Source organism: Eutrigla gurnardus, assembly GCF_963514095.1.
Source record: "Eutrigla gurnardus genome assembly, chromosome: 5".
NCBI lineage: Eukaryota > Metazoa > Chordata > Actinopteri > Perciformes > Triglidae > Eutrigla > Eutrigla gurnardus.
This window is the reverse complement of record NC_139919.1, coordinates 10,968,354-10,989,836: the sequence shown is the minus strand read 5'-3', so window position 1 is coordinate 10,989,836 and position 21,483 is coordinate 10,968,354. Positions and strand designations below refer to the sequence as shown.

The following is a 21,483-nucleotide window of genomic DNA, read 5'->3' as shown; positions in this document are numbered from 1 at the left end:
GCTGTAGCTGTAGGTGTGGTTGATCAAGAGCAGAGCGGGGAACCCTGCATGTTGAAAACTCAACGTTGGGGACCAGGCCATCACTTATTTAAAACACACCTCAATCTTCCATATTCATGAGCGGGGAAAGTATTCCTTCTGGGCAGCAACCTCTGGGTTAAAGTGCCTTACATTTGCATTCTCTCTGCTGGCCATAAGGGGGCGACTCCTTTGGTTGCAAAAAGAAGTCTGATTGCATGCAAGTCTAGAAGAATTGAGAAAATGACCCTACTTACTATTTATTATCTCAGTAAACATGAGTTCATGGTCTCAATCTCTAGTTTCATGTCTTCTTCAATCCAGCATGATTTTTATGTAGTAAAGCAGGTCAAAGCAAGTCTGTGGAGTACAGTCTGCCTCAACACGCTCGATGATGAAAAGAACAACCGTGTCCCTGGGTATATCCCTGCTATGTTTCCACTAGTAACACTTTTGTTTTGTGTGTTTGAAATAAACTGGAGGAGAATCATGTGCAGTGTTGCAAACTATAGGAAACTTAAGGGACAAATCGTAGTTGTCACAGTTAAATAGACAGGAGGTATCTTTGAAGGTTGCTACAAAAAAACAATACAGCAACGAACCGTCAATTCAATCAAAACAAAAGGTTCCTCAAGCAAGCTGTTGTAAATCATGTTTAACGTGGGACGTCGCACAATTTTATTAAAAAAAAAATCCCAATCCAGGCACTCTGGGAGTTTTATTTTTTAGTTGAGGACATCTTTCATGTTTCACTGTGTCTCACAATGTGTCTTCAGATTCTTCAGAGAATGATCACCTGAATGAGCAGCTCCCCTCGGCTTTACAGAGCGTCATAGTGAGTTTTTGTGAGCTGTCTGCTGCCGTTTTGGTTCAGTCTCAATGCTTTCATACGCCGCATTCCAAACTGCATGCTTTCTCTTTTACCGTTGGTATATGCTGCAGCTGTCCTGGCAAAGGACGTATTGTTGCATTATGCATTCAACTGGGACATACTACTCTCTCATAAAATTGCACCTTGAACTTTGACCCTCTTGCTTATATATCATTGAGGATTGTGAGTCAGGATAGCTAGAAACGTGTGCAGGCTTACATGCTGCAGAATGCGACTGGATGCAGCAGAGATCCATGTATTTATGGCATACTGCATTTGACATACTATGTCTTTTTTTCCCCCCCTGACATAATACATAGTATGGTAGTATTGGTGCACACAGATAGTGTTGTTTTTGTCTGCAGAAGAAAACACTACCTGCTCAGCAGACAGACGCAGATAGACAGGCTGGAGCATTAAGCAGCTAAAGAGCCAGATGCTGCCTGGTTTGCAAGGTATGCAAGTCTGTGCACCAATCACTTTGTCATATCATTTATCAGTTCATTAATGCGTCCCCGGAAAACAACAACCAATCTTGTAAATTGAGTTTAATACACACGTTTGTTTAAAGATTCAAATTCATAATCCGATCTACTCGTCAACATTTAAAAAACAAAAAAACCCAAAACAAACACTGTATCGGATCATACTCTTTATTGGCCGACATGCAAGTTCAGGTGTCAGACTTGGTATCTGGAGGGAAAAAAATTGCATCATTAGTTGAAAATGAATTATTCTCGTCTAATCTTTCAATAAGCCGATATAAGACAATGTACTTGTCAGGACTCAGTGTATTTCTTAAGCAGATGGGTACAGAGAGAAATAAAGGGCACCGCACGTTTCAACAGATTTCATTAGAGCCTCTGTTCCTCATTTGAAGCTTATCTCTTTTGTCTTCCTGCTGTCGGGGTGGCCAACGTGTCCTGAGCCTCTGGGTGTTAAGACTGTTTACTCTTTGATATCTCCTCCTTATGTTAAGGCTGTATTTGTGTCTTTGTCTGTCTGCACAGTAGGACCACCGCATGCTCCACAACAGCTCCTGTGTTTAATAACTTGGAGGAGCTGCATCACAAGCCCATTAGGCGACGCTAACGGCATATGCCATTGAGTGGAAACATACTGTATGTCTGAACCTCCAAACGGTGTCATGAGTGTATTCGTTTGTGTACTAGAGGTTTCAGTGTGAATACCCAACCCTTTAGGTGCAACCTCATACTGTCGACTACAGAAGAGAAACCGTGTTATTGCTGTAATCCTCCCAATGTCCCCCCGTAGGATCAGTTTCATCACATCTTGAGCTACGCATGACTCATACTGGTAGACATAATGAAGCTCTCTAAGCAGCAGAATAACTTGTTTTAACAGATAAGCATAATGAGTGCGTTGTCTAATCTCCCCCTGTATTGCATTTGTGGAAAGGTCCCGCATGTAAGTAAACAACATTCTGCACAGTTTGTTTTGCTTGCTCCACTCTCATCAGAGGGCATGAGATCAATAACAGGGTCATCCTGGCCTTCATAGATAGTTAGTCAAACAGAAAAGTGAAAACAGATTTGGTGTGCCTTGTTGCTGTGACCTCGGAGGCATAGTGTGAATGTTGTCTGAGTCATGAAATGTTTGTTTGAGCTTTTATCGACGGTGAAGATCGATGTGAACAAGTTCTCCAACCTCTTTCACAACTCTGCTCCAGACCTGAGTTCAGTGCAGTTATTTCTGTTCATATCAAAGTGGCTTAACTTTGCGGTGAAGGAGCCAATTAGGAAGAATGTACCAAAGTAATTAGGGGCATGAATTTCATGATTTTTTACGATTTGATTTAGATTTTTGGGGCCATGAATCGATTCCTGATTCAGTATATATTGTGCGCTGATTGTGCATCGTGGCAAATTATGGCACATAAGCAGTGTAAAGTGTGTATTTTTGTTTTATTTGGAAAAAGTTCTATAAAATGATTGAGATAATTTAAACACAAAGAAAAAAGGTAACATTTATTAATGCTAAACCTGCACCAATAATCACTTTAGCACTTTATAAAGTCACGTAATAATGCTCTCACTTATTTGACTTGGTGTGTAGGATCACCACCTTTCTATTTGAAACCTGTCAAAACGAATACAGAACCTGTCATACAGAAAATACAATATTACACAACTAGAAGCATAGACATGAATGTTTTCACTTGCTGCTCCAAACAACTCAAAACTTGAAAAAAATACACCCATTGTTACTGAATAGAGGTAGAAAATAAACTTTTGGTTTCCCTACATGTATGAATAACCACTTTCTCTGTTTTCCAACCAAACTGATTTTGGATGGCATACATTGGCTAGTCGATGGCGTTAACTGGCTGAGTGAGCGTAGAACTACTACAAACACAAAATGCAAGTTCTTGTCTGGTGGTTTGACTTTGTAAATCTTGTTTGCTGCCTCTGGGAGACACATCTTCTCACACAAAAATACCCGCTGTATCATCTCTTCCCGTTCCCGTTCGGTTTCTTTCAGTGCATGGTCATATCAGAAGAAATGTTTGACAAACGGTTGCATGTCTAAAAAAAGTTGTATAAAAATCTAAATTTCAATGTGTGTATATTTACTAACCTAAGCAGAAGCAGCCATGAGTTTCAGTTTTTGGAACCGTCTGTCTGGCGTAGTTCACATTAGCTTCACCAACTTCACTCCTGGCCTTCACAACCTAAACTCAAAGCTCAATTATTCAAGTGTTGCTGCTTCTTGGCAGCGCATGCAGCCTCCTGGCTGGCTGCAGTCTGCTTTCCTTTGGATCGCGTCTATTGTCTGCCTGATTTCCACCAGGCACCGAATCCTGGCCGGAGGATTGTGGGCCATCACACAGAATTAAGAGGAAACAATAAATGCGTGTGTGACGGATGGTGGATGTGTGAATACTTACAGTTGGACAAGAGCATGTTTCAGTTTTTGTATGCTTTTTTGTTCTTGTGTTGGGGTGTGTGTGTGTGTGTGGCCTAGGAGAGAGTGTGTATGTGTGTGTGTTGAAGCAAAGCCAAAGCCCCCACAACAAGAAGAGGCCTCTCCTCCTGGCTCCGTCCACTGAAGCCGGCCTTCAGTGTCCGTCGCTCCAGCTGGCAGCCAATTTATACCGAGGCCAAACACTCCAATACCCACAGGCAGACCAACAGGGGCTCTTTGTGATGCCAGAGTGTGTTTTTTCCTTCAGAGTGTGTCTCTGTGTGTACTTGTCAGCTACTGAGACAGTTGTTCGGCCCATGATAGACTGCAAATGTTGTTAATCTGCAGACTTAGCCGTATCCAGAGGACTTATATCAGTGTTTCTGCATTAGATGAGGCTTGACTTGCATTTTATTAGTGGCTCAAAGTTTGTACGTCCGCCACCCGGGAGACACACAGCTTCAAGTGTAGTCGTCGTCATTGTACCAAACTGCAGACTATCAGTGCTTGAATATGTAAACAACGCTACAAGAGAGCTTCAACTTGATACAACAAATGATGTGGCTGTTACTAGAGACTTTCCAGACTTTGGGCAAAAAAGTCGTGGTGCGAAGGAAAGACGAGGAAGGTCATGTAAGACTGCAGTGTTGGATCATATTTCAATTTCTTTGTAATGTTTTTGTTGTTTCTCCTCTATTTCACCTGTGGTCCCCCTTCCATCATTTTTAACTGTACCTTTGACACGTATAAATACTTTTCTACCAGGTTACCCATCCATGCTCAGTGCTCTTGGGATTTCTTATATCCGTCTCAGAGAATTTATCAGTGTGTCTTTTGATAGTTGGCCCAGTATCTGGTGCGAAAATGAAGCTGACAAATTTGTAGTAATATGAAATTAAGGTATTTACTGGCATTAACAATTAAAAATGCAATATGTCTCAATTGCGTTAACAGTATTTGGCTACACCGGGCAACTAGTTCTTATAGTCACCAGGCTAAAAGAGCCATGTTTAAAGGTCTGAGCATCTATTCCTCCACACAACTCTCAACATTGCTACGGCTGAGCTGGCAGCTAGCAGCTAACAAACAACGGCAACAGCTGACAGAGCTAACAGTGTTTTACCTGAGGAGAACCGGAGGGTGGGTGTTGCGCTTCTGTGGCGACGCTGTCAGTCATAACGGCATACCTGTAACCGGCGTATGAAAGCTGTGCAGAGTGGTAGCAGGTCAGTGGGGCACGCTCACATGCACTTTAAAGGCACACACGGCCAACCCAGCTATATAATAAAGTGGATTACAGAGCAGCTCCGATTACAACACACACAGAGGGAGGGCGTCTACATTACTCAACTATATCTAAAAATAGCAAATAGCTGTTCTGCTATATTGATGCTATGAATATCACATATAGAACCTTTAAGAAAAGTTGACATTAACAACAGCCAGAAACCAATGCTGCTTAATCTGTTGCGTTGTCAACAAACCTCTATTGTTTAGAGCTCCTACACCCCCTAGAAACCGATGGGCTGTCACTCCTTGAGTATTTCACACCTGAGAGTTGGTAAAAATAATTCTAAAATAAATAAACTAAGCAGGTCATGGCTTAGTTGACCTTTTTCCTGAATTATGCACATTTCAAGGTTTTATTTTGCAATAGCTGCTCATTTGTGAACATAATGTCATCAAACCACCTCTCGTGTTGATGACCATGTAAGAAAACTGTTACACATTTGCTTTACAGAAAGGCTTTTCCACTATAAATTGATGCATAAAATGTCCCCAGAATGCAGGAAATTAAGTGTCTGACCCCCTCCAGCCGCTTTATAACACTCTTATCAACCCAAGTCAGCATCCACTACAAGTATATTTCAAACCAGTGGGAAGAACGGTTCAGTCTCTGGCCTATTGACAGAAATATTTTTTCCTGTTTCTCCAGGATTCTTTAGTTGGATTTGATGGCGTAGGTTGTTGCTTTGGGGCCTGGGTTTACAATCACTGGTGCACAGAATTCAGCGTCTCCGGCACTGACATCCTGCCAACTACATTGTGCCCTATTGGTTAAGTAAATTTACCAACTTCAACACTGCTATAGAGCCACATGTACTTGAGGAATAAAATAGCTTCTTTATCATAAATATGATTGCATCAGAGCTTGAGCTGACTGGTGGAGCTTTCTGCACACTAACTGAAGATTGTGAATTTGCTTCCCATTCATAGTTGCACAGTTCATCTTGTCTCGCTCCTAACATGCATTTAGCACTTTTGAAATGAAAGCTGCCAGGTAAAATTATAGCACACAATTTATTATTATGAGGTATAAAGTCGTGCTCGGCAGCAGACTGTAACGGGGAACTGTGAAATGCCATTTGCTATGCTTAGTTTGCACTTCTCATGGATCATTTTGGGCATCTGACCTCTCACCCTGAAATGGTTAGACCACTGAGACCGTCGCCCTCGTTCTGCCCTTCTGAGAGGTGGTTAGACGCTGCTCTGATTTCACTTTGTTATGTAAGCGCACCAGAAATGAAATCAACCCTCAAAATGTTTCACATTTAACGTATTTAGCTGATCCTCTTATCTTCAGCGACTGGTGCAACAATTTCCCATTCACCGGCATTACAAGCAGCCGCTATTATAGAAGAGCGGAGTGGAGCCACAGTGCTGACCAGTTTGCCTCGACCTCAGAATCAAAATGTAAAAGAGACCAACTTCTATTCAAGTGGAATAAAAAAACAAGATGTTGTGGCATTTATTAGGTCAGGGTCAACTAAAAGCAGTGAATCACTCCAGTGTTTTGACAGCATAGCTCCACTCATCGCACTAGTCATATCAGTTATGCTCTTCTGCCTTGTAGGGATCTCAAAGATTTCTCAGAAATCTTTGAGATCCCTACAATCTCAGTCTCAGAAAACTTGGATTTCTATCTGTTTCTACTTAATGAGTCAACACTGGTGGAGGGGAACAATCTCTGGTAAATATACACATGCATTTATTTACCAAGACTTTATAAAAAACATGCATATAGTTATAATATAATTAATAATATAATAACATATAATTAAAGCTAGGGTACACAGTTTTCTGGAAAAGGGTTTCCATCTGATGAGCATTCTGGCAAGCTCGGGATCCAACACGAGGCCGATGCAATCAGGAAGGTCTCCCCGTCTCTGAAACGTTTTGCCAATATTGACACGTGTTTTATTGTCAGACTATCTTCGACTCGTTTCATTAAGTCTGTGTTTCCCATAAGGATGCTTTGCAGTGTAGGCAGTTGTCGCTAGTGCTGGAATAGCAATCAGGCTCTCACCATCTGAAGGCACTTCTGCATTTGCCAAACAGCCTGTAGGAACGCCCTCTCTCTGAAATGACCTGTGATCGAAAACAGAGCCTGAGGTTTTTTTTCACAGACAACACATATGCTGAAAGGTTAATATAGAGTTTTTGCCCAATGACACCAAAAAGAATCCTGCCTACCACAGCTTTAAGGAACATGTTAAAGCTTGGGATGTTGACTTTGGTTCCTAACTTTAAGGGCTTGTGAACCCTCAAAAAGAAGCCATGTCTACTTGTGAGCCCATCACCGGTGGTTTTGCTGTTAACTTCATGGTAACAAATGGATTTCTGTTCATTACATTTTTTTTCATTTGAAGGATCTTTAGAGGTCGACAAGAAGAAAAGCAAAACATATTTGCTACACATAAAAAAAGAATAGTCCTATTATGGATTGTTTTCTTTATCTCCCCCGTGGTAGAATGGATAATGAAGAACACAAACTGAGGGGGATGTAATATCAAGCAAACAGCCACCATGAGTACCTCTCTCTAAGCCTAAACAAATTGCATCAAGGCACATAGTACACAATGAAAGGTAAGCTGTTGAGATAAACATGGATTTGCTTAAGTTTTAAAGAGCAAATTTCCTGTTTTCTTGAAGCCATATCCATCTGAGCCATGCTCAGGATCCAACACGGTGACATAAGCAGCCGTGTCATGATATCTGTGGCCGTCATAGAATGTGATTGATAAAAGCAGAGCGTCACTGGTTTCTGAATCCAGCATTTTTCAGTGGGTTTGTGGGAAACAGTTGCTGCTTGACAGGTTTCAGTGGGAGGATGCGTGATGACGAACCCACAGCCTCATTGTGAGTCACTACACTATTACAGCACGACGGTTACCTTTTACTTGTATCTGACATTGTTGCTTAATGTCAGATTATTCGGCAGACTGATGTTTAAATTATTTGTTGATCTTGTATGTTTTTAGCTGCAATAAGTCGATTAATTTGCCAACCGACAACAACCATCCTGTTAATCTTTCAGATGTAGATATGTATTTCTTTAAGTCTTATCCTGATTTATACATTTAATAATGTTTGGATGGATTTAGGACTTGGTCAACAATATGAGACATTTGAAGATGTCACCTCAAATCCTTTTCTACTGTTTTATCAAAAAAATGAACAGATTCATTTTTAATGATATTACTTTCAGAGATCAGCAAGAGCTCAGTACAGTACAGCAAGAACAGTAAATTGTATAGTTCACTGTTCTTGTGCCAGTATTATTATACAGTACTCTGGTAGCTATGGTAAAATGTCTTCATACTGCTGCCACTATGACGACTAACTGACATTTCTGTTTGAATATGTGCAACAGGGAAGCGAAAGCAGCATGTTCCTTGTTAATCACAGAACCGTCTTTAAACTTTACGATCAGCCGGAGACGTTAACAGATTTCAACACAATCAGGTGGAGTAGATAAACCACCCAGACAGCCACAATATCACCCTGCTTCTTACTCACAGCTGTTTGACAATAGATCTGTGTAAATAATGCACATTGTGGCCCGAGATGATTCAAGCAAATACAAAAAAGTATAGAAAAGCTCCTGGATGCTAAACAATCACATCATTTTAGGAACATATTCACAAGTGGATGAGAGACAACAGACGTTATTGCCTCTTCCTTCCTGAGAAAATGAAGAAACGTGCGTGCGTGCGTGTGCGTGCGTGCGTGCGTGCGTGCGTGCGTGCGTGCGTGCGTGCGTGTGTGTGTGTGTGTGTGCGTGCTCTGCAGACTCTGAGATGGCCATTTTCAGAACCGTTTCACAGTGGTAATGTTCACATTATATGCTGCTGTCCTAATATCTGGTAGATTAGATTATTTTTATCCGTCAGACAGTTGAGACAGGCGGGAAATTAGCCGAGTTAACTGATCCAGTTAGTTAGCCTTATGAACTATTTTTGAATACTATCTTGTGATTGACTACCACGCGCTGTCAGGGAGTCTGTCTGTGTTTTCGTCTTGCAACTATAACCCTTTCACTGTGTGTTCTCAGTTCACGGACGTTTTGGTCGATTTAAAATGTCCTTGTGTTTCAGGTGAACACGAGTGACCCTTGAGTCACTTCTGGCTTGTTGGCGAAACACAAACCAATAAGTGATGTCATGGTCAATACGTCCACTTCTTACAGACTTCTCTTTCAAGGAGCATCTTGATGCTACAGCATAGAGCTGCAGACTGAGTTAGTCGATCCACAGAATATGTATCGCCAACTATTTTGATAATTGATTTAGATATTTCTCAGCAAAAATGACTTGAGGATTTTCACTGCTTTCAGCTTCTGATTGTTTTAAGGTTTTTTAGTGTTGTATGAATGGTAAATGGACCTGCAGTTATAAAACTATTTTATAGTCTTCAAACCACTCAAAGTGCTGCACGGTGGTGTAGTGGGTAGCACTGTCGCCTCACAGCAAGAGGGTCCCAGGTTTGATTCCTGGGTCGGATCCGGGTTCCTTCTGTGTTGTGTTTTCATGTTCTCCCCGTGTAAGCGTGGGTTATCTCCGGGTTCTCCGGCTTCCTCCCACAGTCCAAAGACATGCAGGATGGGGATAGGTTCATTGTGACTCTAAATTGCCCGTAGGTGTGAATGTGAGTGTGAATGGTTGTTTGTCTCTACATGTATCCCTGTGATAGACTGGTTACCTGTCTGTCTCTACATGTTGGCCCTGTGATAGACTGGTTACCTGTCTGTCTCTACATGTTGGCCCTGTGATAGACTGGTTACCTGTCTGTCTCTACATGTCGCCCTGTGATAGACTGGTTACCTGTCTGTCTCTACATGTCGGCCCTGTGATAGACTGGTTACCTGTCTGTCTCTACATGTTGGCCCTGTGATAGACTGGTTACCTGTCTGTCTCTACATGTCGCCCTGTGATAGACTGGTTACCTGTCTGTCTCTACATGTCGGCCCTGTGATAGACTGGTTACCTGTCTGTCTCTACATGTCGGCCCTGTGATAGACTGGTTACCTGTCTGTCTCTACATGTCGGCCCTGTGATAGACTGGTTACCTGTCTGTCTCTACATGTCAGCCCTGTGATAGACTGGTTACCTGTCTGTCTCTACATGTCGGCCCTGTGATAGACTGGTTACCTGTCTGTCTCTACATGTATCCCTGTGATAGACTGGTTACCTGTCTGTCTCTACATGTTGGCCCTGTGATAGACTGGTTACCTGTTTGTCTCTACATGTCTCCCTGTGATAGACTGGTTACCTGTCTGTCTCTACATGTCGGCCCTGTGATAGACTGGTTACCTGTCTGTCTCTACATGTCAGCCCTGTGATAGACTGGTTACCTGTCTGTCTCTACATGTATCCCTGTGATAGACTGGTTACCTGTCTGTCTCTACATGTCGGCCCTGTGATAGACTGGTTACCTGTCTGTCTCTACATGTCAGCCCTGTGATAGACTGGTTACCTGTCTGTCTCTACATGTATCCCTGTGATAGACTGGTTACCTGTCTGTCTCTACATGTTGGCCCTGTGATAGACTGGTTACCTGTCCAGGGTGTACCCTGCCTTCGCCCAATGATAGCTGGGATCGGCTCCAGCCCCCCCGCGACCCTGAATACAGGATAAGCGGTAGACAATGGATGGATGGAAACCACTCAAAGCACTTTACACAACATGTCAGCATTCACCCATTCATACAAATTCTCTACTGATGGCAGAGGCTGCCATACAAGGTGCCACCTGCCCATGAGGATCCAATATATCAAATCATGCCTTGATGGCTCAGCCTTCGGAGGCAATTTGGGGTTCAGTGTCTTGCCCAAGGACACTTTTACACATGGACTGGAGGAGCTGGGGATCACACTACCAATCATAGAATAGGAGAACGACTCGCATTGACCTCTGAGCCACAGCCGCCCGTAAAACAGTAATGTGAAATATTCACCCTGCAGATTAAGTGATCAATAACCGTTGGTTGACTAGTTTGCTTCCAACGTTTTGTCAGCAGTTTGTCTGGTTCAAAACTCCATAAAGAATTGTTTTCCACAGTTTGGTGTGGAAGAGCTTGACGTCGGCTCCATCCAACACCTCCGGGATGAACTGACTCTGAGACAGACCTGATGTGTTGGACCTCACTAATGCTCTTGTGGCTGAATGGGAGAAAACCCCTGGCAGCCACGGTCCAGCATCTGGAGGAACGTGTGAAACCAAAGGAGTGGAGCCTTTATGGCAGCATGCAAATGCCCATGACATGTTTAACAATCTCATGGGTTTCATATTTTGGCAATACGCCCTGTATTTCAGTTTCACTCTTGTCTCGCTGCAGTCGAAATGTGCTTCTTTGCACATTTTCACGAGGTATTTTGCCGTATGTTGATTTGGCATCTGCTTTTGATACACGTTGAGCTTTTCAAGCACAAGTAACTGCTTGATAGCAGATGTCAACATCTGTCTTCTTATCCCCACATCCCATAACATTCAGGGGTTGTTTTATGTTGTTTGTGCCGACAGTTTTATGTGCTCACACCTGTCGAAGCAAAGCGCACGGAAAGAGGGAACACTCCTGAGTTTACTTGTCATGACCCCAACTCAACCCCGCCGAGGCAGGAATAAAATATTACATCACAGAGGAGTCGCCGGGCGTCATGTGTCGATAACATCTGTGAGAAGCTCATCAGCGCGTGGCCGCTCTGTAATAGGATGTGTGTGTCCTCAGCAGCCCCCCCCCCCCCCCCGCCACATTTCATCGCTGTCGACTAACTGGGCTAATTTCACGGTCTGATGAGCAGACGGAGGCAGCCTGGCAGACTCACTGTTGTGACCGGGGACTTTAAAGCCGCGTTTTTCTTCTCTTTTAAACCGCGTACGTGTTCGGAGGAGGATGGAACAGTGGTGGGTGTCCGCATCGTGTTTCCTCTCCCATCGTGAGTGGAGTGGTCAGTCTCATACAATTAAGCGATGAATCACACAAAGTGCTGGCAGGACGAGTCACCGCTGCCGGAGGACTGAAGTCCGTTCCCCTCTGTGGAGGACAACCACAACTTTCAGGAACACTACAGTATTACAGCGTGTGTTAGAAGTGGTAATACATGAGATCATCTTCCTTTTTGTTGGTTCTTTCCAGCAAAGCGTTCATAGCTGTGGTGTTTGGCTCCTCGGTACAACAGTGTGGGTGGTACAGTGAGGCTTTTATTCTTCGGAGTTTCCGTTGCCGTTTGACTCTCTTTAGGAAGCTTTCTGGGATTTCGTTGCTCAGTAAAACCTAAACAAATACAGTAGAGCTTAGAAGAAGAAGAATCGTCCTTGTTGTCTTTCGTGCCGGGAGTGACTGATATCACAATAAATATAGATAACCGAGTGGAAACCATCGCCTGACTCATTAGAGATGCTCACAGGTGGAAATACAAATGCATCTACTACATGTCACGTATTTAATTTGACATGAAAAAAAAATGACAATTTTCATTTCACCAGAATGTTGTGTGACATACTATTTCTTGGCCGGCAGCCCTAACTTTTTGAAGTCTCAGCTGTTTTGCCTTTTGAGTTAAATAGGCCAGCGCATAACCCTCATAAAACAGGGACTTTACATTTTACGACATAATTGGTGACCTTTTGGGTGGGCTGGTTGGCAGATTTCATACAGAACCAGGCTAGTCTGCTCTTTATGCTAAGCTAAGCTAACTGGCTGCATGCGTCTTATTAAACAGAAACATAGGACATGAGTGTCTTTCTGAGAATACCATGTTTGGATGCTGACAAGCCTCAATGTTATGATATTTGAGACTCAATCTCAATAACGGATTTGATTTGTTCTCTGTTACAGGCTCCAATGAGAGGCTCTCCATGATGAGGAGCTAACACTGTCGGCCGCACAACCGCAGGAAGAGACGTGGCCGCTGCACCATCCACAGCCGACGCATGGCGGTATTAGGGGTAAGAAGCACCCGCCTGGTTTACCCTCGCTTCTCAGTCAGGATTCTCCTGTTTTCTTAGCCTCAGAAACGACGGTTGGATGATATACGAACGGTTTTAGACATTTAATGTCAAAAAGTCAAAAAGGTGTGTAGTTTCTCAATGGTGCATACAGTTTGGCTGTTAGTAGAAGGAAACTAAATCAAAGATTTTCCTGTTTATGTGCATCTCAAATGTTCATATACATTTTACTTCCCTACTAATTGGATTAATAAGGGAAAAAGGATATTTGAATATAGGTTAATGAATACTGGTATTGTAAGCTGAAACTGCTTCAGTCCAACATGATTTAAAGCAGCTATCATTTTCATTTCGTATTCTTCTGATACATCTTCTCTCAAATAACTGATTCAGTTTGATTTATACAATTTTAAAGTAAAACATATTCAGAAAATGGAGACAAATCCCCATTACAATGTAACCTCTTGAAATGAAAAACCCATTGATGTTCCACTGACTTGACAAAAAAGTAAGACGTAAGACAATCAAGGAGCAAATCTTCAACAGTGTGACGCTAGAACATTATTGACTCATCTTTTCATCTCTAACTCTGACATTAGATGGCAAAAATGCCCCATCCATCTAAAGTTTTTTTTGTTTTTTATTTCAGTTCAGTTTCAGTTCTCAAAAAGCTGGCAATTGAACATTAGAAACGTCTGAGTTTGTTGTTTATCTTCTTGACATCCATCTCAGAGTTCAGCCTCTTCCACTGTTTTAGAAGTCGTTGCCGATCTCTGAACAGGCTGGAGCCTCTAAATGATGGATGTCAGCTGTCTCAGTGTCTAACTCTCCACATACAAACAGCCATTATCTGAGTGGCAGTTGGCTGTAATTTCATAGCTGATGATTCTGTGCTCAGGCTGTCTGCTGTTGTAGTCATTTAGTCGGTTAGTCAGCCTGTCACACAGTCAGGACAGTGAGTGGTCAGTCAGTTAAACACGGGAACAAAGACAGCAGCAGTTTAACTGCCTGTCATCCTGCTGTTCAAGCAAGCTGCTTGATGAGCTGCTGGCAAGGTAGCAAGTATGCTGAAAATAAACTTTTCTTTTATTGCTTCACTTGATGGATGGTGGAGACGAGCAGTCAGGGTCAGGAAGGCAAAACATAAAATTAAATAAAATGAATGTATGGTCTGACATAAAGACATCTTTAATGCTTCAGTGTGGAGCCGAGCAGTCTCTTCAGGAGGCTCTCCTCTCTACTCAGTCATACCACAGGGCTGTCTATTAATACAAAAAACAACTAACTTCCTTTTCAAACATTTAGACATGCTCTTTGAATTTCTTATTTCAAAACTGAACCCTCCCAAACGTTGAGCACGTTCTTTGAAGGATCCACTTAGTATGAAAGTCTATCAGCAATTTGGTTTGAATCATAAATCATGATAAACTAACATTTAGGCCTGTCATGGTAATTACGTTATCAAATTATCACATTATCTACGTGATGATCATTTCATTATTATTGACTAATCATACCATATATGGACATGCCCTCAATATTGCCTCTAGTGTTTCCATGCGTGTTTGTTGACAGAAGATCAGTGTATCTGTATTTTTAATCAATTGACAGTTAATTTTACGGTAAAAATAGTACGTGGGTGTGTATTTTGGTTCGATTTAACTAAGAACTGTGTCAAGCTTGGACACATCTCAGGCAGCTGGGGTCACTTTTTGGCAGCCGCTTCTGGGAACTATAATAAATCTGGGATATCATTGGGGAGAGAAAATCACATTGGTAGTAGTCGAAATAAGGACACACAGAAACCGCGGCTGCAGTCAAATATTGTTTTCTTTACTGAGTGAAGAGACCACAGCATGTCAGCCTTGATAAGAGCTGTTTGACTTCTCTAAATGCTGAGGAAACGTGCTTCGATGCTTCCTTTATTATCTCCGTTAGCAAAGGGAACACTGCACCATCCTTTACAATGGAAGGGAGATCATGCCCTCCCACAATTCCTTGCAGCAGCAACATTTTAAGTGATGCATCATGTGGCCATCAAATCTGCTGTCACTATTTAATTGATCATTATGGATGGATTGAAAAGGTCCTTATTAAGTGGTGTGATTAAGGTTTTGAAAGGAAAACTTGTACAGCATCACGTTTGTCACTGTACTCGTGTCAAAATCTGCTGAAAGTGTCTTTTCCTTATGAATTCTCCTTCACATGCTTCCTAATGACCCCATCCACCCCCTTCACTTATCATTCCAGCTGTTGCCATCTGGCAGGAGACCCACGGTCCCACTAGCCGGAAGAAATGGGTACCAGAAGCCATTTGTGTCCTTTTACTGTATTTAATGTGTTTTAGCAGCCCTTACTCTGTTATTCCCTTTCACGTAATGTACTGGGCGATTATAGTTTTCTTGGCCAGACTTGGGATGTAATTTATTTGTTTACTGTTTGATATTTCTGAGCTGACAGGCTAGTTGACCATTTACATATCAGCAGTTCGAGCTAGAGATGCACCAATTATCCATTATCATCATCCGTCGTCATGGTAATGAAAATAGTAACTGATTTAAAAGAAAATACAGAATAAAAAACATGTTTTATTTATGCAGGGAGACTTGAGATTTCTGATCATCTAATTTCAGATCATTCCATGTTTCCACTAAAAGGATGTGTATCACATCCATGAGGCAATACAAATATTTAACAGAATGTCAAGTGCTTCCAGTACGTTTTCGTGCCATTTTTAAGTTTATCTGATCGTAATTATTTTGTCCAGGGTAATGTTGACTTTAAATGTTCTTAGTGATGACAATAGGTTTATTTAATAATACCAATATTTGAGTAAATAACAGTACAGCACATGCATAGCTATGTATTTATCGTTACATTTTGTTTTCCAGAATTAGAGAAGAAATGTTTAAGTCAAGCCTGACGTTGGCTCACACATAGAGGAATGATCCCAGTGCATACAGCTTATGAATCAAACACTGGTATTGGATTGGTACTCCGTATCAGCCGCTACACAAAGCCCCTGTATCGCTATCAGGACCCAAACAGTGTGATCCTGAGTTTGCTCCTCTCTGTGAAGACTCCTGGTGACTTGCTGATGCTGTTACTTGCAGAGTGAAACCACAGTTAGTCATTCAGTTACTCAACACACTTCTGTAGAGCAAATCACGACTTCCAACATGGTTCTCGCTCACATCTGCTTTTCTAGTTTTTTAAAGAGAATTAGTCACCACTGAGCTCCGTGTCGCTGCCTGTCATCGCTGCTTGTCGGATTGTGATCGTGCAGGTTCATGTTGAACTGAGTGGTGTGAAGCTGATCTGAATGTAAGCTGCCTTATTAATGATGAACACTGCCGCACAGATGAATATCTCAAGCTAGACTAGCGTATAAACTCTGTGGAGATATCATGAAACATTAGAGTGAACCAGTGCATCTGTGGTTACAGTAAGAACACCACAGTGTTCGAATAGCAACATCTAACAGGACACTAGTGCTGCAATAGACTCCTAAACGTTGTTTTCAAAAAGACACAGGACCAGAATAACAAATCAGGGGAGATGCAGTGTGGTGGTGGGAGGGAGGAGTGATGGTTAACTGGCTCCTTGGGTGCAATAAGACCAGACATAGAAAACAATGAAGCCCAGCTCCATGACATAAATGCAACAATAATATGCAGTATGTTGTTCTTTGTTGGGATTATGGGCATATTACTGGCCTTTATTCAATGGTTTTAGTGGTGAAGCACCATGTGAAACGGCTTTATCTTTCCTTACTGAGAGGCATTATTCTTTGTATTTGGAGGGATCCCTATTAATACTGCTGCTTGTTCGATGAACCTCGATATAATTGTGGATTTATACTGTGTATATATATATATACTATGTGTCTATATTTGACAATTTTGTTCCAGTGTGACCTATCATGATGTATCACAAATGATTTGTCACCAAAAAGATGGGACTTGCTTATGAATAACTGAAGTAATCACGGGCCCGCTCACTCAGATTTCAAATGTAATGCGTCAGACAGACACGCACATAGAACCAGCAGCAACAAAGAGAAACACATGGAGGTGGGTCAGATATCAACCCTGCAGAAGTTGTTACTTTTCCTGCCCACCTGAAATTATCATTTGGGAATTGCAGGTGCTAATGATCTGCAGTTTGCTAATGTCCGGGGCATCCATCACATTATATTTGCTTACTTCATATACAAAAAAGTTTAAAACCATCAAGGATTCAAGATGTGTTTTGTATCCCTTTTGCTCACAATGCTGCAATCTGCTTCCTTTGCCACTCTGTGTTTAGAAATGTATACGACTTCCTCTATTTGGGCATCTGATATTATGCAACTTACACTTCAGCCATTTAGCTATCATTGTATAGCAGCACAGAATGAGTGAGCAGGAAGTATTTCACACTGTTGCCCTTAGATTAGTGAGACGGATTAGAAGCCACAGGAACGCCAGTTATAGTATCAGAAAGGACACGATGCAAGTTTCGGACCAATAATAATGAAATAAAGAATGTGCATACACAATGTTAATGGCACCTCTGGAGTGTTTGCCAATGTTTGAGGGCAGATAGCAAAATATATATATTTTTTTGGCAATGGTTTTTAATTATTACTGTTAGCTACTTGGTGCCTGCTCAGTCGGCACGGTGACCGCATCATTGATATGCACACATTTAGAATTTAGCATCTTTAGCGACACAAAATTAAATATTTTGTTGAAATGTTGGCATCACTTTCAAAGGTCACGATTCAGAATCACACCGAAACTTTGATCCAACTTGGGTGCATTTCATAATGTGACTCATAATGTCACACAACATCTGGGCTGCTCCCCATGAGGCGGCGGATGGTGTCCTGGGAGATCTCCTCCCAGACCTGGATCAGGGCATCTGTGAGCTCCTTGACAGTCTGTGGCGGGACTTGGATGCATCGATACATAACGTCCCATAGGTGCTCAATTGGATTTAGGTCAGGGGAACATGAGGGCCGGTCAATGGCATCAATGCCTTTGTCATCCAGGCCTACACACTCTGGACTGACAGTTTGGTCAGAAACATGCTCTAGCTGTGCTCCTGCTCTTCCTGTTTAAACAAAGCTGCTGTGTTGATGTCCAGCTCTCCTCGTGTAACAGTCTCCTGGTATCTCCTCCATGCTCTTGAGACTGTCATGTATGGATGTGGATCCTGGAGGAGCTGGCCTACCTGTGAACCTGATTGGGCTGCAGGTACCACCTCATGGACACCAGCAGAACACAGAACCAGAGAAGAATCAGTCAGAAAGGAGGAGAGAGAGCAACTGTCTGTGGCTACATCAAAACCATTACACCTGTTTTACCTTTAATTTTCACCACATCAGGTGGAACTGCTTCCCAATCACATCTACTTCCTACAAGGACAGAATGATCTCCCTGAAGTTTAACTGACCTGGTGTTAAACCGATGATTAAGTGTTCCCTTCATTTCTGTATAAAAGCCTTGTCAAGTGGGAGAAAGAACCAAAGGCATACAAAGTGGTCAGACTATTAGCATGGATTTTATTACAGACCACTCAAAGGAACAAAGAGAAAATCAAAGGCCTTCCATGAAACTTGGTCCGCTTCACAATGGTCCTCAGCTCTTTATCAGAGCCTTTTAATGCCCTGCTCATTCCAGGGTCAGCAGCTCCAGGATTACTTTAATTTCTGCTTCAAGCTTTAAAATGTAATATGTATCATTTTGTCCTTTCCCCCCAGAACCCCGACATGCTGACGAGGAAGATAAAGCTCTGTCACATCAACGCCCACATCACATGTCGTCTTTGTGATGGCTACCTGATCGACGCCACCACTGTCACCGAGTGCTTACACACCTGTAAGTCCCTCCTCACGCACTTCCTCACGTCTGTTTGCCTTGGTTTGCTTCCTGTTTTTCTATCCTGTCGCCAGCTCTCAACCGTTTCGCTTGTTTATTTCACACCTTTTGGTTGTTTGTCTCAAAGGAGTGTTTCTTGGCTCTAAAAAAGGTGTCGCCTTCAGGATTTATCCCCAATGGGACGATTCCCGGAGGCAGAGTTGGTTCACAATCTCACCCATAAAGCAAAGCACTCTCATGGTTTATATATATGTAATTTTAAAATATTGGAATAGCCTTAAACCTGAAGTGAACACACACACACACACACACACACACACACACACACACACACACACACACACACACACACACACACACACACGCAGGAAATGAGATTCTTGTTCCCACCAGGTAATCTGCACATTTATTAGCCCTCATCAGAAGGTGAGGAGATGTCATCTCTGGTTAATACAGTGGTTCATCATTGGCAATAAAGTAGGATAATACTGTCTGTTTATATCTTCGCTTATAGTCATTCTACTGTCTGGTCAAAGCCATGCTATCACTCTACTTAAAACGTCTCAAAGCGAAAAGCTGCCTTTTATGAAGCATTTTTGAAGTTCTCTTAAATATACACTTTAGAAGAAATTACATTGTATCTTCTAACATGATTATTATTTTAATAAGATCTGTTAATTGCACAAACATCAACAACAGGGTAAATATTATATCTATATCTGTCAAGTTCATTGCTTCTCAATTTGGTGATTTTTCACAAGTGAACAAGTGAAGAAATCCTTCAAAGGCAGAGAGGAATCCTAATTAAAACATTCTGTGATGAAACATCGTTTGAACATAATTAACAATTAAAGGTGTGTTTAGGGTGTTGAATCAGCAGCTAGTTTGATCATGCATTTTAATTAGTCAGCAAGTAATTGAAGCCTCTTAAAACTGTGTTCAAAAGTGTGGAAAGAAAAAGAGACGGACACAAAATATGATTTAAAAAAAAAAACATGCCCCTGGTTTTTGCTTCAGACTTGACAGACTGAAGGATCTTTATGCTTTAAAGTAGTCGAGGTGTGATTGCTCTTACGAATCAACATCTGGGCAGTTTGGGTTTCCCTTTCACGTTGCTCATCTAGCCAGACACTTCCTGTACAACCAGCGAGGCCACATGTGTTTTTCAGCCTCAGTATTTCCTGTTGTGCTGGACATCATTGATGAGCGGCAGAAATCTGCCATTGAATAGTTTTTTTAGACCTGGGGGAGTCACTGAGTTAACAAGGTCTCAGCCTGATTACAATCTGCGACCTCAAGTGCCCTTTAACGCCCACCAAGTGGATGTTTTCAGTTTCTTTGTTGAAGTACTAATACTGCAAATTCAATAATGTAAGGAGACGGTGGATTTTCAGCTTGAAGGCATTCTCACCCACACTGTGTCTGGAGAGGTTTAAATCCAACGCCACACATTTGTTCGTGGTACAGTGCATTTGGGCCTGTGAGAATAATCAAATTAAACTGGAGCGTAGACCAATCGGTCCGGTTCACCTTATACAGATTGAAGTGAAACCTCTTTGTTTAGTTCTAGAGGGGACATGCTAATGCAGCATTTAACTTTAATCCTGATGCTGAAATAAGCACCTTAAATGTAAGAAGAGCATGCAGCGTTATGAAAGAACAAAGGTGTGAGATGAACCCAGGCGTTGTACCACCAAGTCGGTCCACTAGAGGGACCTGTTGCACCACAGATGGGAGCTCGTCGGCTCACTGTAAACATCGGTGGAGACGAGACGCTTTGATTCTCCCTCTCACTTTGAAATAAGGGGCTCCACCATCACAGAGATTCACATCACGTCACCATTGCAGCTGTTCAGTCTGACCGGCTCAGCTGCACTGCATTAAAACGGAGATCACGATGGGAAAAAAAAGGTGGATTCGATGGAGGCACGTGTGCTGTGCTGGTTCTGACCGTACACCCTGTATTGTGCACATGAAGATCAAAGGTATAGGTCAAGCTAGGAACTGGACAGTCGAGGGGTTTTCACTTCAGCAGTGTGGATGTGAGAAATAAATAAAATGGAACATTTTTCTGCAGGATGTTTACAGATTGACAGAGAATAAATCCATTAAGACAGAATCCCAAACGTTCCCTGGTTCTTCTTGCTTTTCTTTCTGTCATATATTTGAAATGGGAGTCTGATGTGTGGACTGTTGGTCAGACAAAGCAGTCGGTATGAAGAGGTCACTTTGGACTCTGGAAAAAGGGTTAGGCATTGTATTGACTTAATTATTAACAGGAAAAATAATTGATATGTTAATTAATAAGTGAAGTAATAGCTGGTTGAAGTTGTGTGTGATGCTACAGTAAATACATAAAGGCCATCTTTTTAAGACACTTGAATACTGATGCCTCTGTGTGACCAGCAAACACATCACCAGGGAGAATATTAGCTAATTCTATATAGTTATTCTTCATGCCTGTCATTTCCATCACCGGAAACACTAGTGGGCTCTCTGGCCGAGACCAGCCTGACGCAGACAGACCTCGATCTGGCATCACTTCGACCTGCAGTGGCGGTGAGAAGGAACACGGAAG

At 42.2% G+C, this 21,483-nt stretch overlaps 2 protein-coding genes across 2 annotated transcripts in view; both read left to right on the top strand.

The window, feature by feature from the left end:
• Positions 1–21,483, top strand: part of srp72 (signal recognition particle 72) — a 236,942-nt gene that overhangs the window by 132,913 nt on the left and 82,546 nt on the right. The gene's annotated exons all lie outside the window — the stretch shown is intronic.
• The window catches only part of pcgf3 (polycomb group ring finger 3), a 56,185-nt gene that overhangs the window by 12,520 nt on the left and 22,182 nt on the right, over positions 1–21,483 (top strand). Inside the window, exons 2-3 of the mRNA XM_084009090.1 lie at positions 12,932–13,041; positions 18,788–18,905. Of these exons, the coding sequence (XP_083865216.1) occupies positions 13,027–13,041; positions 18,788–18,905 (133 nt within the window). The 5' untranslated portion in view covers positions 12,932–13,026. The remainder of the gene's footprint in view (positions 1–12,931; positions 13,042–18,787; positions 18,906–21,483) is intronic.